Source organism: Micromys minutus (assembly GCF_963924665.1).
Source record: "Micromys minutus genome assembly, chromosome: 25".
NCBI lineage: Eukaryota > Metazoa > Chordata > Mammalia > Rodentia > Muridae > Micromys > Micromys minutus.
The window spans coordinates 6,657,811-6,675,237 of NC_137960.1; the positions used below are offsets into that span (position 1 = coordinate 6,657,811).

Consider the following 17,427-nt stretch of genomic DNA (forward strand, 5'->3'; position numbering starts at 1 on the left):
AGACTTGCAGGAATCTGATTCCTATCTGTGGCTTATTAAAGTAGGCTATCTGAGGTAGGGTTCTAGAACATCTTTCCTTTGATGTGATCACTGAGGAATTCTTACACACTTGGCATGAAATTCAACATGCTAATTTCTAGTATAGCAGGACATGTGGCCTTCTGACTTATGGACCATTTATATAGGGATATTTTATTTAACAATTGCATTTATTTTTATCATGTATGTATGTATGTGTGTGTGTGTGTTTATGTGTATGTGTACATGTGCCACAGCCTGTGTGTGGAGATCAGAGGACAACTTATGTGAGTTGATTATCTCTTTCCACTGTGTGGGGCCCAGTGTTCAACACTCGGGTCTTCTGGTTTGGCTGCAAGCAGCTCTATCTGCTAAGACATCCTTCTGGCCCCTGGAATCTACCATTCGTCACAAAGTATCGAGTTTAATGAACTCCCTTTCAGTTGTCAGTTTGTTTCTACGTTGTTCTAGGAAGACACTGAGTAATTCTGAATCCCCAGCTGTTCTAAGCAAAAAAGGGAAAGATGCAGAAACTTCAGAGCTCTGTTTTTATACTCTGTTGAAGGACAGCATCTCACCTGAGGGATGATAAAGTAGAGATTTTCCACTCTGATGTCACCCTGTAGAAAATAACATGATTCTTATGCCCCCCTTACTCTACACGCCTTTAACATGACATGGAATAACTCTGATTTTGCATGTCTTTGACAGGACTTGGCATAACCGCTGAGGAAAAAGGAAATTATTCTTAGGATCATGGAAAAGGAAAATGATTTTAAAAAGTTGAAAAGTAGGGTGACTGGAGCTGGGTGTGATACTGTGCACTTTTAATCCCAGCACTCCAGATGCAGAGGCAGGGGGATGACTTGAGTTCCAGGCCAGCCAGGGATACACAGTGAGACCCTGTCTCCAACAAACAAACAAAACCAGAGTAGCTAACAATCTAGTATGTGTCTTGGATGTAGAAAAGAGTCCAGATTTGTCCCTTTCTATAATGTAGGATGTTGTGGGACTTTACCTTATTGATGGAGCTTAACAAAGACTTTGTATCGGGGACCACTACGGCTCTATGGGTTTTCCAGCCGAGAGACATTACTCACGCCGTTATCTTGTTCCTCAGAAAAGAGCTCAACTTGCTTCAGAAGCTGTATGGCTTGTACGACACCGTCATGGGCAGCATCAGCGGCTATTATGAGATCCTCTGGGGAGATGTGGACATCGAAAAGATCAACGCGGAGCTGCAGGAGTTCCAGAACCGGTGAGCCGCCGTCACATTAGCTTGCTTTCTTAAGTGTTTGTCCCGTAACGGTCCCGTAAGACTGATCGCAAGCTAGGGCTAGAGAGATGGCGCAGTGGTTAAGAGTGCTTCGTGCTCTTTCTGAGGACCCCAGTTCAGTTCCTGCAACCACATCAGGTGGCTAAGAGTCACTTTTAACTTCAACTCCAGGGCACCCTCTTCTGGCCTCTCTGGGTACTGCATGCACACGGTGCGCCTACCCAATATACCTGCACAAACCCTTCCCACGCAACTAAAAATAAATCTTAAAAAACCAAGCCAAACCAAATCTTAAAAAACCAAGCCAAACCAAACCAAAACAAAACAAAAAGGCATATCGGGATGGAGAGATGGCGCTGCAATTCAGAGCACTGGTTGTTCTTCTAGTGGACACGGGTCTTGTTCCTAGCGTCTGTGTGGTAGCTTACAACTGTCTCTCAGAATCAGGGTATCCAGTACCCTCTTCTGGTCCCTTTGGGCACCAGGAATATAAATAGTACCCATACATACATGCAAGCAAAACCAGTCATACACATAAAATGAAAACGAAAAGACGCTTCACAAACGATTTTATTGCTGTCTGTTTATAACACTTTATTCAAAGGGGGGACTTTCTTAAAAACCCAAACCAAAACAACAACTTCACAGGTGAGAATCTTTTTTCCCCCTCTTTCCTTTGTCTTCCTGAAAGATGTCGAAAACTTCCCAAAGGACTCAAAGACTGGCAGGCGTTTCTGGACCTCAAGAAAAGAATCGACGACTTCAGCGAGTCGTGCCCGCTACTAGAAATGATGACCAACAAGGCGATGAAGCAGAGGCATTGGGACCGCATCTCGGAGCTCACCAGCACCCCGTTCGACGTGGAATCCGATACGTTCTGTCTGAGAAATATCATGGAAGCGCCTCTCCTTAAGAACAAGGATGATATTGAAGTGAGTGTGTGAGGGAGGCAGGGATCAGCAAGCCACTAAGAAATGTTGCCTCTTTCTCTTGTGAAAACGTCCCGAGTAGACTCCAGGCATTTAGGTGGAAGCAGCTGTGTGGGGTCATTTGCACGGGAGTGCAGTGCCTGCAGAGGCCAGAAGGGGGCGTCAGATCCCCTGGAGCTGGACTGACAGGGGTTCTGAGCTGCCTAGAATGGGCAGCGGGAGCCTCTGAGCCGTCTCTCCAGCTGACATTTATTTTAGTTTTAGATTTTACCCATACACATCGTTGCACATCTGTGGAACTCAGAGTGAGGATTCAATACGTGTATAGAATGTGTCCTGGTCAGATCTGAGCAATTCATATTTCCATGCATCTCTTTTTTTTACCTCCTTGTGTGCGTGGTCTTTGAGCCCCCGCTGCCTTTTCTGGTTCTTCATTAAATACACAGTCCACGCCACTGTGAAGAATGGCCGCCTTGCTCTGCGATGTGATACCAGGGCTCTTTTCTCCTGTCCCTCTGGATTTCGGTGTCTGCTCCTCTCCTTCCTTTCTGCGAGGTTCACCCTTTCTTCTTCAGGGTTAGAGCATTTCTCTCTCTCCAAGAGAGAGCCTATGCTGTATTGCCCTTCCTGGATACCTTAGACAGATTTTTAAATCGTTTTATTTTAAGATTTATTTTATTTGTGTGTGTATGTGTGTGCATGTGTGAGTGTGTGTGTGTGTGTGTGTGTGTGTGTATTTTGGATATAGGGTCTTACTATGTAGTCCAGGTTGGCCTCAAACTCACAGCAGTCTGTCTTCTGCCTCCCCAGTGTGCCACCATGCCCAGCCTTGATTTTTTTTTCCCCCCCTCAATTCTTAAGAACTGTCTTACTCTCTATATTTCTTGGAAAAGGAGAGTTTGGGCTTCTCTTTACTCTTTCAAAACAGCTTGCATGAGTAGCATGTTTCTTGTTTGCTGAAGAAGAGTTGATAGCAAAGTAAGAAAATGTGCCCTGCCCATGAGGCTTGTGAACTTTAGAGATACAGAGCTGGTCAGATTGGAGTTGTGGGCATGTGCTTGGGCCAGTAAGAAGGAGAGGGTTGGGAAGAATTTGCCTAACATTAGTCTCAGATACAAGTCAAGGAGCCCAGCAAGGCGACTTCCGGTCCCTTCCGTACTAAGGGTGCTGTTTTTTTTTTTTTAATGGTGCACAGAATGTGAGGTTGAGAATCCCATGACCTGAGTTCTCTTGTCTTATTCTAAAGGACATCTGCATATCCGCCATTAAGGAGAAGGACATCGAAGCCAAGCTGACCCAGGTGATTGAGAACTGGACCAACCAAAACCTGAGTTTCTCAGCATTTAAGGGCAAAGGCGAGCTCCTGCTCAAAGGAACCGAATCTGCAGAGATTATAACCTTAATGGAGGACAGTTTGATGGTCTTAGGCTCCTTGTTAAGCAACAGGTAATTTCATAATTCCCAGGTCAGATTTAAATTTGGTGTCTGTAGCATCGACGATGCGGAGCTGTACACCGTGTCCATTTTTTCCTAAGAATCCTGACCGATCCCTCACCCTTTGGAGGTACCATATCCCATGTTTTCCCAGGATGGAAGCTCTCATATGTGTTAGCCCCAGGATGGGCAGTTCAGCCAGCCCTGTGTTCCCTACAAAGAGAGCGGCCACCCAGTGAGAGCATTTGTAACCCCAACCCTCGCAGCTGATCTCAGTTTTTTTTTTTTACATGTGTCTATCAGTGTGTGTGTACATCACATGTATACAGGTACCCATAGTGGACTGAAGGGGGCGCTGGATCCCCAGGAACTGGAGTTACAGGTGGTTATGAACCATCTGATAGGGATTCTGGGGACTGAACTCAGCCAGTGCTTTTGACTGCTGAACTGTCTCTCCAGCTCCAGCAGCCTTTGCCCATTCTTTCCCTCACATGCCTCCACAGAGGCCGGTGTCCAGGGAACACGGACACTCTAACTCTCTGAGGTGGGAATCTCTAGCTAATGACTGCTACCCAGCGTGACCTCTGGCCCCCAGCCTGTAAAGATCCCAAGTCAGGGGACTGTGGGTTGGGTTACTGAGGTAAAGATCCACTATTTGAACGGGAGTACTCCTGGCACAGGCAACTGTAGTGTAGTCATTGCTTCCTAGCAGGTTTGCCCCCGGAACCTTCATGCACGAAAACCCCTTAAAAAGGCTGCAGGTTGACCTAAGGAGAAACAGCAGCCAAGAGATCCGGGTCTTTGGTTTGGGAGTTTATAACTTCCATCCTCTTAGCTAATTGCCGTGGGGTTCATTGTTGTTGTTTTAACATATGTGAGCTTGTGTGTATTTGTGTGTGCGTTGTATGTATGTGTGCAGGCACCCTGGGGAAGCCAGAGGAGTGTATTGGATTTGAGTCTTTGAATCTTATACTTATGTGGGCATAACCTGGTAGAATATACTTACAGCACCACAAAACTCAGCCTTCCTGCGGGTCTCTGGAAGGAGAGTTCACTGGGAAGTCAGTTCCCAGCATGCATAGGGCCCTGCTGGGGAAGAGCACATAGTTATTGGAGAAATTTCTCATTCTGGGAGACCCCTCCTCCCGGAGATCTGTGAAGCCCAAACGTGCCAGCCACAGTCAGAAATATGTTTCCTATTCTTCGCGTTTAGATATAACACCCCATTTAAAAAAAGTATCCAGAATTGGGTCTATAAGTTGTCCACCTCCTCGGATATCATTGAAGAATGGCTGGTGGTTCAGAACCTGTGGGTCTATCTTGAGGCTGTCTTTGTGGGTGGCGACATCGCCAAACAGCTGCCTCAGGTAAGAAGAGCTTCTGCATTTATTGTAAGATTCTTTGGTGAGCTGGGCCTGGTGGTGCAAGGCCTGTGATCGAAACTACTCATGAGTCTGAGGCAGGGGGATTTTAGGTTTAAGGCCTTGCTGGGCTACTTTGTGAGACCCCCCCACCCAGAAAGAAAACAAAAAGGGGCGTGGGAGGTCAGGTTTAGTGGCACAGGGCTTGCCTAGCATTGATCAAATCCCGGACCTGGGTTCACTCCCTGTGAGTATTAAAAATATTTGGTGCCATCCATGCCTTTGTGAAAACCTTCCCATAGATACATGGTTATGTCTTTTTTTCCTTACATTTTATTTATTTTGTGTACATGTGTGCACATGTGTATGCTTGTGCATGCACAGATGCCAGGCTACACATAGGGAGATGACCCTTGCCAGTCAATTCTCTTGTCTTCCATGTGGGTTCTGGAGATTTGAACTCAAGTCACTCTTCTTGGTGTCAGGCATCTTTCTGATCGATGTGGTCAAGTCTCGATGAATCATGTCGGGTTGGCAAACGATGGCCCAGACACTTGTTTTTCTTTTTTTAAAAAAGTTTTAGTTTAGAGAGATGGTGCAGCCGTTAAGAGTCACGTTACTCTTGTAGAAGGACCTGTGTTCCATTCCTAGTGCCCACATTAAGTGACTCACAACTGCCTGTTTCTCCAGCTTTGGGGTGTCCCACATCCTCTTCAGCTTAGGCAGTCACGGGCAACACTGCACCCCATGTACACACAATTGAATTTAAACATAAGTTTAAATAAAACTTTATTGGGATGCAGAAACACAGGGAACGGATCTCTGATTTACACTAGGAGAAAGAAGAATGTCTGTAGCTTCACATGGTGACATCTTGAGATTGGGTAGGTTAGTATCCATTTGGATGGAGCACCCCCAAATTGTCCTACATCCTTCATCTCGTCCTCTGAGAATAGTACTAAACTTAACCTATGTTTAGTTAAACACCATTGAATTATCAGTAAACCCACTACTAGCAGGTCTGGAATATACAGTGTGTATGGGAGGGGAAGGAACAGTTTATAACTATGTATCGAAACATTTGAAACAGTAGAACTATGTATTGAAACAACAGCTCTATTTGGAGTCTTTTAAATAGGCTGAGGATGTGGCTCCTTAGTATAGTGTCTGCCTAACATGCATGAAGCTCTGGGTTCAAATCCCAGATGAAGGCAGGACCATGAGGAATCCAAGGTCATCCTTGGGTATGTGGTGAGTTTGAAGCCAGCTTTGGACTTCATGAGACCATGTCCTCCCTCTCCCCCGAAAAGCAAAATTTGCTCTTACACTAGGTAACTTTCGTTTTATACAGGTAAGCCCCACTCGTTGTAAATTTGTCCATTTGTAGACAGGATCTATGCAGATTATAAATCAAAGATTAAAAAGCACAAAACTGGCTCATTTCTCTTTGCAACACAATTTCTTCTAGAATCTAATACTAAAGTCTGTCTCTAATTAGAAAACCGCACTTCGAGAAGAGACAAAAATTATGCCAATTTCCAGGGGCGGTTTTTCCACAACTGAATGAAAAACTTAATATCACCCACAGCACACAGAGAGTTTTTATTTGCAAGTATGTAAATGAGGCTTTGTTTTGTGGGTTTCCGTCTTTCCCCCTCCCTGTCCCTTTTCCCTGAGGTGATTCGGAGCTCGGCTGATTCCGAGGACTTGAGATCAAATTATCTTTGCGCCTCTTCAGCTCACTCATCAATCCAAAACACCTGGGGTGCCGAGACTAGATTTGAACTGTAGGTTGATAGCTCTGCAAATTAATCATGTGGCACTTCAAAACTATATTAAATGCAAGGAAATAAATAAGCGACAAGCCCCATTGTGACCGAGCGGCCATTTAATAAGTGCTTCATAGGTTTGGGGTCTTATTCTTTTGAATTAATTCAGATGAAGGTTTTTTTTTTTTTTTTTCTTTTTGTGGAGATGATCTCGGGCTGGGTTTGAAGAACTAACTGAAAGGGAATTTCAACGTGAAGGGCTTTTTCGTAACCTAGATGCTAATCTTCACCCAACCACGGGTTTGCTTTTAGGAAGCCAAACGTTTCCAGAATATCGACAAGTCATGGATAAAAATAATGCAGCGAGCTCACGAGAACCCCAACGTGATCAGCTGCTGTGTCGGGGATGAAACCATGGGGCAGCTTCTGCCTCATTTACACGAGCAGTTGGAAGTCTGTCAGAAGTCCCTCACAGGGTAAGAGTCCAGCCTTCCCCACGCCACACTTCATCACAAACCGCTTAGGAAGTTCTGGGTGCGGTTCAGGCGTTTGTGTGCATGTTTTCACTGGAGATAGCACTCTAAAATAATCCCCATAAAATTCAGGTTTTCAGTAAGCAGGACGTGGAGTGGGTGGGCTGAGGCACCGCTTTGGCTTTCTAGGGCTGTGGCTTGAAGCTGAAGCACCACACACACACACACACACACACACACACACACACATTTTCCCAGTTCTATCAGGAGTTGTGAAATCAAGGCGTCAGTTTCCTCTAGAGCTTGTTACAAAACTGTGGTGTGGCTCTGGGGCTCTGGGGCTTGTGCCATAACCCCAATGTGTTTGTGTTCACACAACCTTTCTTTGCTTCTCTTTCCCCTGTGAGGGCTCTTGTCCTTGGGTGCATGGATGTAGAACAGTGTTTCTTTGGGGTCCTGGGACATACACATGGGCTGAACAAACACAAAAGGTCCCCCCTTTAAAAAAAGGAACAATCTTTGACTCCATTGTGTCCTCAGAGATCCTCTTTTCGAATAAAGTCACATCTACAGACACAGGGTCTCTTTTAGAGGATTATGCTGAGCCCATTTTGGGCATGAAACCGGGGTGTACAGTTAGGGGAGAGCTGGCCAGACAAATGCATGGAACCTTTTCTTCCCCCCAAAGACATTTCTGAAGCTATGAAAAGTGATGATGGAATCCATTCTTAATTTCTTCTTAAAGTATGGTAGTGACATGTCCCAGTTCACCTGGGTCCATCCTCCCCCGCTCTAACACCGTGGCTAGGTGGGTGTCCTCTGTACCATTCTCGAAGTCATGTCACCCCAAATTTAAGCCACGAGGTGCCCAGTACTCTGGCAGAGGTTCATAGGAGGGCTCCCGATGAGAGGAGAGATGGGGACAAATGGAAGAGCCCCTGCTCCTCCTTTATCATCGTCAAGTCCCCCCTGTTTCCCCGAGTGCCTTTCTCTGGGACTTTGGCTCTCACCAACTGTCCCAGAGGCCAGTGAGAAATGCCTGTTGGCCTTTGCTGTCCTCTCATTGGCCGAAACAAACTGCACAACCAAAACCAAAACCCCCCAAAGGACTCGCTCGGTAAGACGCTCTTGACTTGTTCGAAGGTATTTGGAAAAGAAGCGATTGCTGTTTCCAAGGTTCTTCTTTGTCTCCGATCCTGTGCTGCTGGAAATCCTCGGACAGGCCAGCGACTCCCACACCATTCAGGTACGGACGTGCGCATCCAAGGGTTCGGTCTCCCTGCCCAAGGTTAAGTCTCTCTGTCCGTGGGTTATACAGTCAAGAACAGGGGAAAACCAGCATCAACAGCCTTGTAGGACAAGGCAGGATGGATGAGGCTCAGCAGTCATGACGGTTCAGCTGAGAAGATAACTTCATTAACGTATAGGTGTGAGGTCCCGGGCACAGCGGTGCTTCTAATGCCAGCACCTAGGAGGCAGAGACAGGTAGACATCTAGGTTCCCTGGCTAGTTAGCCTAGTTGACCCAGTGAATTCCAGCCCCCACCCCGAACCCCACCCACCTCCCATTTCATAAAACAAGTAAGATGGTATTTGAGGAGTAACATGTAATGTTCTGTTTGCCCCTTACGACACACATGCACACGAATGACACTCATGCCTGCCTGTATACCTACAAAAGACAACGATAAAAATGTATTCTGTATGTTTCTAGAGCCTGTGGACCTTACCCAGTCCAGGGAGGGTAAACTGTAACAGTCACCATGCACTAACCCCGTGGCCTCGCCGAGCTGTTGGTTTTCTGGTGAATCAGGTTCCTTACCTGTAACACATGGGGGCTGGGAAAGGAGATGCACATGGTAGAGAGAGAGAGGGAGGGGGAGGGTGGTGGGGGAGGGGGAGGGGGGAGGGAGACCTGGATCCAGCAGGGAAGCAGGTGGGGGTGATATGGTCCAGTCTCCATCTGGAGGACAGAAAGGGATGGCCATGGAGCTGGTAAAAGAAGTGACTTTTTGGGGCTGGATTAAAAAAAAGGGGGGGGGGCACTGTTGGGTGGTCATAGTATACGCCTGTAATGGCACAGCCCTCAGGAGGCAGAGGCAAGAGCAACAGAGTTCAAGATCAGCCCAGTACAGAGTAAGGTCTAAGCTAACCTGAACTGTTCAGTGGGTCTCTAAGTTAAACATGATTGAAGTAGTTTCTATTGCTGCTTTTTTTTTTTTAATGTAACCATTTCTTTTTTAGTTTTGAGTTAAGAAAGTAAATTGTTCTCTTGTTTCTCATGAGGACAAAAAAAAAAAAAAAAAAAAAAAAAAAAAAAAAAAAAAAAACCAAAAACACACTAAGTGTTAGGAAAAGGAGAAGAGAGTGCATTGGGGGGGGGGTATGGCCCATGGAGGTGCAGTGAGGCCTGAAGGTGAGAGGGATGCCTCTGGGGGACCCATGTTGGGAACTCCTTCCCCCTGAGGGACCAGCCACACGACGGTATAGTACAGAATAGAGTTTATTCAAGTCATGGGGAAGTTAAGAGGATAGTAGAGGCAGAGAGAGAGAAAGAAAGAGGGAGAGGGGGAGGGGGAGAAGAAGGAGAAGGAGAAGAAGAAAGAAAGAAGAAAGAAAAGAAGAAGAAGAAGAAGAAGAAGAAGAAGAAGAAGAAGAAGAAGAAGAAGAAGAAGAAGAGAGGAATAGAGGAGTAGAGGCTGGCCATGAGCACATGGAGGAAAATGGGAGAAGGGAAGGGGAAGAGGAGGGGTAAAGGGTGGAAGAGCAAGAGAGAGAAGGGTCAAGCAGCCTTTTTTATAGTGTCAGGTCACTGGGGCAGAGCATACCTGGCTATTGCCAGGTAATTGAGGGGTGGGGTATACCTGGCTGTTGCTAGGTAACTGAGGGGTGGGGTTTACAGAATTCCAACGCTAAGGTTTTTTTATGCTTTAAAAATGATTTTATTTATAGTATGTGCATCCGAGTGCAGTACCCATAGCGACCAGAAGAGGGCACCAGAGTCCCCGGAAGTTGGAGTTACAGGTGGTTGTGAGCTGGCCAATATGGTTGCTGGGAACTGACGTTGGGTCCTGTGGAAGGGCAGGAGACACTCTTAGCTGCTGAGCCATCTCCTCAGCCCCTAGGCTTTAAATGACATCTCAGTAGCTTACGTGTTTGGCCCCACGTATGATGTGCTGGCTCTGCCTTGTGTCTCTCTACAGCCACATCTCCCTGCTGTGTCGGACAACATCAATGAGGTGTCCTTCCATCCTAAAGACTACGATCGGATGATGGCCGTTATATCAAGAGAAGGAGAGAAAATCATGGTAACTTATTTACAGACTTTGTTAGTAGTTGAGGAGAAGGCAGTTCACTTTTGAAAGATAAGGATTTGGGGAGTAGGGTGGGTCACCTTTGGTTCGGATTCTGTAGTTAATGTAGTCAAACCATTTAACTTCTCTGAGACTCATTTTTATCACCAGTTAAGTTGGTGTTTAGACTCCACGAGCTCTATAGTCCCTTCTGTTCCTGGTTTTAGCTTATTTACCTGTGCTCCTTAGTAGTTTGCATAGGGAGCTGGACAGATGGCTCAGTGGTTAAGAGTGCTTGCTGCTCTGCTCTTCCAGAGGTCCTGGAGTTGGCTCGGTCACCTATAACTTCAGTTCCAGGAGTCCTGACATCTTCTGGTCTCCTCGGGCTCCCGCATGCATTGGGTGCACAGACAGACAAACATACAGACACACACACACACACAAGCACATGCACACACAGGCACGTGCACACATGCACATGTGCACACATGAATGTATGTACACACTCGTGCCACATGCACACAGGCACACACATGTGTGCACACATGCATGCATACATGCATGCACATGCCCACAAACTTACACACACACACACACACACACACACACACACACACGCAGAGAGAGAAGGGGTGAGGAGGGAAATAAAAATATACAAATAAAGCTGAGGCCACTCTACATGCATGTACGTTTAGTCAGGCATGTACATTTAGGCATGTACACTTAGTAGGGCATGTACACTTAGTAGGGCATGTACACTTAGTCAGGCACAGCTATGCACACAATGCTCACATAAACAAATCAGTAGCTATTTACTATTACTATTATATACACACAAACTACAGGACTTTTTTTGTGTGTGTCACAGTACTAGGATTCATCATCTGTGACAACTTGTAAAACTACCATATTAATAATTGGTAATGTGTTTTTTGTTTTGTTTTCAGCTGGATACTCCTGTTATGGCCAAAGGCCCTGTTGAGATTTGGCTTCTGGACTTGTTAAAAATACAAATGTCATCATTACATAACATAATCCGGTCGGCCTTCTATCAGATCAGCGATTCGGGCTTTCTCCTCTTACCTTTCCTGAACCACTTCCCCGCTCAGGTTAGGCTCGCTGCTCCCTAAACTGTGGGTGCGGCTGGAGAGAAGGAGCGGGGCTCCGGCTGGTCAGCCTACCCCATCCTAGGCCACGCCCATTTCCTCGCCCTCCTCTTCTCCCATCCCTAAGGGCACATGCCAAAACTCGAATGTGGAAAATTTCATCTTGTAGACCAGTGGTTCTCAACCTGTGGGTTCTGACCCCTTTGCACACCAGATACCCTGCATATCAGATATTTATATTACGATTGGTAATAGTAGCAAACTGAGAGCGATGCTCTTATGGTGGGGATGGGCTGTCGCCACAACTTGAGGAGTTGTATTAAAGGGTCACAGTGTTAGGAAGGTTGAGAACCGCTCTTACCGACGTATACGTACATGTGTGCGTCACACTATATAGAGAGGCTTCAGAGGGGGATACGGACACACATGGGGGAGACATCCATACAGTTCCCTGATGAGCATCGCATCTGGTCATGGTGGGAGTGGGTGGTCTTGCCGACGGTTCTCCTGCCCCATGTCTCTTCCGAGCTCCCTGTGATATGCCAAATATCATTAAACCCTAGAATGGGAAATAAAAAACCTCCACTTTGGTTAAAATTTCACCCAGGATAGACGAAAAGTAGTTTTTAGTCTCTTCATAAGTAGTGCAAAATAGAAGAGATACCCAGGGGGTGGGGAGCAGATTCTGCCCCACCTATGTTTCCCGCCCGTGCCCGAGCGTCAATTAGTTCCCAAATCAATGAGCACACTTTGGAGACCGCTGAAAAACGGCTGCGCGCATTAATTATTCAAACGGCATCAGCACAGACAAAGGATCAACGTCCAGCGTAGAGATATCAATGCTGTGGTTTAAATGTTTTACAGTTGCCTTGAAAAATGTTAATGTTATTGTTAAAGATTTAAAAAAAATTTTTCCCCTTGGTAAGCCGAAGAAATGGGCTTCTTAAGAGTAAGACGGCATGTTTTCTCTGTCCCGGGAAAGCACACGGTGTGTTCTCAAGTCTCACTCCAAACGGGGAATTAGCGCTTGGAGGGAAATCAGGAGCAGCTTCAGAGGAACTGGACAGGACGTGATGGGAAAGCCGAGCGCCTTCCCAGACTTCTCGTCGCCCGTGTGCATATTATTTCTTTAAAGCACTCAAAAAGAAACCCTGAAATCTGCCTGCTATCAAGTTAATTAAAAAAAAAAAAAAAAAAAGCCAAACACCTCATCTCTAGTCTCTTTCAGAACATTATTTTTAAAGATTATGAATGTGATGGATAATTGCTATAAAAATCTGGGAAATTTGAAAACCACAAAAGTAAGAATAAAAATTACTTATATTTATACCGCTTGGAAATAATTACTACATTTCACTGTATTCCATATATATATATGTACATATATATACATATACATACACACACTATATATATTTATGTGTGTGTATGTTTTGCAGGCACGATGCTGTGTGACATATATGATGTATGCTCACACACACACACACACACACAGACGCATGCATAGGTAAATTTTTTTATTTAAAGCTTAAAAAAAGTCAATCCTGTCTGCTTTATGTGGATAAATGACAACAAAGATTAAATGTGAACATGTTATACATGTGTGTCTGCTGATTATGTTGTAAGCATGTTATACATGTGTGTCTGCTGATTATGTTGTAAGCATGTTATACATGTATGTCTGCTGATTGTATGTTGTAAGCATGTTATACATGTATGTCTGCTGTGTTTGTAGGTTGTAAGCATGTTATACATGTATGTCTGCTGTGTTTGTAGGTTGTAAGCATGTTATACATGTATGTCTGCTGTTTGTAGGTTGTAAGCATGTTATACATGTATGTCTGCTGTTTGTAGGTTGCAAGCATGTAACTATGCCATTCATGTGTGTGTGTTGTTTGTAGGTTGTAAGCATGTTATACATGTATGTCTGCTGTGTTTGTAGGTTGCAAGCATGTAACTATGCCATTCACGTGTGTCTGCTGTTTGTAGGTTGGGCTTCTGGGCATTCAAATGCTGTGGACACATGATTCGGAAGAGGCTTTAAATAACGCAAAAGATGACAGGAAAATCATGCAAATAACCAACCAGAAGTTTCTGGACATTCTAAACACTCTCATTAGCCAGACGACGCACGATCTGACCAAGTTTGACAGAGTGAAGTTTGAAACTTTGATCACAATCCATGTGCACCAGAGAGATATTTTCGATGACCTGGTAAAGTATCTTTCTCTTCCCGTAACCCAGTGCCCTGTGAAAATGATCTAGTCTAGTACCTAATAGTGAGCGGTTACATGTTGTTCAGCATGATAGACTGACACGTGCTCACCTCACATGTGGGTCTTTCCCCACTGTCTACACCTGCTTACGTGTAGTGTGCACTTTCAAAAAAGATGGGTGTATTTTAAATTCATTAGTTTTTAAGAAAGGTTTGGTTTCTTTCCTTTTTCTTTTTTGGCTGTTGTTTGTTTTTGAATCACTTCACTGTAATGAACTCACACATGATTTTGAGATAGGGTCTCACTGTGTTTCCTTAGGCATCCTGGATCTTGATATGTAGAACAGGCTAGCTTCAAACTCACGGCAATCCTCTTGGTTCAGTCCCCTGAGTGCTGGGATTAATGGCACATGCCACCATGCCCAGTTAAATCACAAACAAGAACATCACACAGTGTCTTCGTTAGGGTTTTACTGCTCTGAACAGACACCATGACCAAGACAACTCGTAAGGACAACATTTAACTGGGGCTGGCTTACAGGTTCAGAGGTTCAGTCCATTATCATCAAGACAGGAACATGGCAGCATCCAGACAGGCATGGTGCAGGCAGAGCTGAGAGTTCTACATCTTCATCTGAAGGCTGCTAGTGGAAGACTGGATTCCAGGCAGCTAGGACCATGGTATTAAAACCCAGGCCCACAGTGACACACCTACTCCAAGAGGGCCACATCTTCTAATAGTGCCACTCCCTGGGACAAGCATATACAAATGGTCACACACAGCTAGGTTAAGGAAGCCACGCAAAGAAGAAATATTGCCTACTTTCAACCTCAGTGAGCCTCCCTAATGCTTTTCTATTCAGGTAGAAAGACTATTCTGAAGCTGTGGAATTTAACACTTTAGCTACCAATTATTATCATTTTTTAAATGGACTTACTTAACACACACACACACACACACACACACACACACACACACACACAACACTGACACAGTTGAAGCCAGGAAAACAATTATCTTTAAGGACAGTAGAACCTTTAGAAAAGAGTCTTAGAAAATGTATTATTGGACATGAAAAGACAGGCAAAGGACACATGAGCTGTAAAAAGAGGATGTAAAGCCATTTTCTCCCCCTTGACAGTTGGGAAACAATTGATTTGTTAAGAATTAATTGCTCTACTAAACAAATGCCCAAGGGTACGGCCTAGTTGAGTCGGGACAGGTTATGAGCTGCGGTGGACGCGTTCCCGGATGTGCATGGCCATTGTTTCACTGTCAGCATCAGGAGAACTTGATCCGGCCAAGAGCCTCTAGGGAGGGAGGAATATGATGAATGATCCCATTTCCCTTGGAAATGGGACGCTAGTCATGGCTTTGGGTCACATCAAGTTCTTCTACAGCCGGAACCCCAACTGCCTCTCAGTTTCTGTTCCCGTTGCTAGGATTGAAACGGACAAAACCCAGCCCAAGGGAGAGTTGGTTTTGGCTCACGGTTCAAGGCTCAGCCCATCACCCCAAGGATGTCAAGGCCATAGCAACTTGAGGCAGCTGGTTGTGTTGCACCCACAACCAGGAAGCCCAAGACCATGGCTGTGTGCTGCTGCTTAGCTCCTGTGTCCATTGCTCTTCTGTTCCTGCAATAAAATGCCATTTAGTGCAGAAATGGAATAAGGATCCGGGTGTTTATTTCAGCTTATGGTCATGGTTCATAAAGGCAGGGATGGCAGTAGGGGCAGGAAGCTGGATAATTATATTTTGTCCCCGTGCAAGAAGCAGGGAGGAGGGGAATGGGAGGGAGGGAGGCAAGAAGAGAGGGAGAGATAGACAGAGAGACAGAGACAAAGAGACAGAGGCAGAGAGAGACAGAGAAACTGAGAGAGAGGCAAAGACAGAGAAGAAATGAGGCAAAGGCTATATAAGCTTCCAAACCTCACGTCCAGCATGCTTTTCCAGAGGGGATCTACCTCTTAAAGGTTCTGTGGCTCCCTAAAACAGCACCCCAACTGGGGAAAGAACCTTCAGATGCATGAATCTATGGGGGGGGGCATCTCTCATACAAGCCAACCAGCAGCTTCCTTTCTTTATGTACAGAGTCTAAGTAAGATTCCAGTTTGGGGAATGGTGTCACCCACAGTAGGTAGGCTGTCCCACCTCACTGTAATAAAGACAGCCTTCCAGGCATGAGCAGAGGCCCCTCTCCTGGGTGACTCTAGAGCTTGTCCCAATGACAGTTCACACCTTCACTGCAGGACAGGGGCTTCTGGTGACATTCATATCCTGCCCTCCAACAGCCTTAGTCTGCAGTGCTACTGTTTTCTGTGGTTTGATCCATCTTTAAGGGCACAGCTCTCCGTCACTGCAAACAGATAATCCATCTGGCTCAGAGAAGTTGGCCATGGACCAGCTGCTTCACTTTTCCACCAAAAGCTCTGACACATCAGTCCCATGTGCTGGTGACTCTTTGAAGGACATTGGGCCAGCCCATTCCCATTGATTCCCTTCACACTCATTTTTTTTTCCAAGACAGTATATGCCAGTGACTTGCATTGACTTCATCTGGGAGCTCACCAGAGAGCAGACTCTTCAGTTCTGGTCCACCTCAACCTTCAGGAACAGAGGCAGATTCCTGGGTGATTCGAAAGCATGTCAAAGTATAAGACAGAGGGATAGAGGGAATGTTCAGGGGTTGAGGGCACTGGCTGCTCTTTCACAGGAAATGAGTTTGGTTCCCACTCCTACCTTACGAGGGTTAAAACCACCTGGAACTCTAGTTCGAGGGGATCTGATTCCTTGTCTAGCTTCTTTGGGTATCTGTGTGCACAGGCAGGTAGGCAGGAAGGCAGGCATGCAGGTCCATGTGCACACAAACACACACATACACATATACATGCATGCACAAACTCCTCCACCATGAGTGTGTGCACACACACAAGAGCACATACACATGCATGCACAAACTCCTCCACCATGAGTGTGTGCACACACAAACACACAACAAATATATGCATTTTTGATAATATGAGATAAGCCACAACCAGGTTTTCCATGGATCACACTAATGACGGTTCGGCATTTTGTTTTGATCTCTGCAGACTCACTATTGTGTGTTGGCATTCAAGGAAACTCACTTTTAGATATAATACCCTGACTTTCTGTATAGAATGGGTAAAGACAAGACACGAAACAGGGCCAGGACTTGAGCCCAGTGGTAGAACGTTTGTTTAGCCTACATGAATCCCAGGGTTCACCCCCCAGTACCACAGACACAAAAGCCAACAAGAGCAAAGCAAAACTGGGCACAGCCCTGTGAAACCGTTTCTTTCTTTTTTTTTTTTTTTTTGCGTCTTCATCACGCCTGCCTGAGCTCAGAGTCGATTTGCATCCTAACTTAACTGGATCCTGTGGACAACACGTGTGCCTCTTGCCTGTCCAGTCCTTACAATCTGTGACTCCATGCAGTCAGAATTACCGGTGTTGGCTATCCTTGGCTTCCCCCTCCGCCTCCTCCTTAGGATCTTCAGAGGTTGTTGAGAGCTCCTGGCTGGCCGCGTCT

At 45.6% G+C, this 17,427-nt stretch overlaps 1 protein-coding gene across 2 annotated transcripts in view; it reads left to right on the top strand.

Moving 5' to 3' along the window:
* Positions 1 to 17,427, top strand: part of DNAH8 (dynein axonemal heavy chain 8) — a gene marked incomplete at its 3' end in the record, with an annotated part of 214,111 nt that overhangs the window by 68,165 nt on the left and 128,519 nt on the right. For both annotated transcript variants that reach the window (XM_080938138.1, XM_080938139.1), the window contains exons 30-38: positions 1,139 to 1,276; positions 1,986 to 2,226; positions 3,470 to 3,669; positions 4,871 to 5,024; positions 7,100 to 7,263; positions 8,404 to 8,506; positions 10,463 to 10,567; positions 11,500 to 11,661; positions 13,648 to 13,872. In XM_080938138.1, coding sequence (XP_080794264.1) covers positions 1,139 to 1,276; positions 1,986 to 2,226; positions 3,470 to 3,669; positions 4,871 to 5,024; positions 7,100 to 7,263; positions 8,404 to 8,506; positions 10,463 to 10,567; positions 11,500 to 11,661; positions 13,648 to 13,872 — 1,492 coding nt within the window. The remainder of the gene's footprint in view (positions 1 to 1,138; positions 1,277 to 1,985; positions 2,227 to 3,469; positions 3,670 to 4,870; positions 5,025 to 7,099; positions 7,264 to 8,403; positions 8,507 to 10,462; positions 10,568 to 11,499; positions 11,662 to 13,647; positions 13,873 to 17,427) is intronic.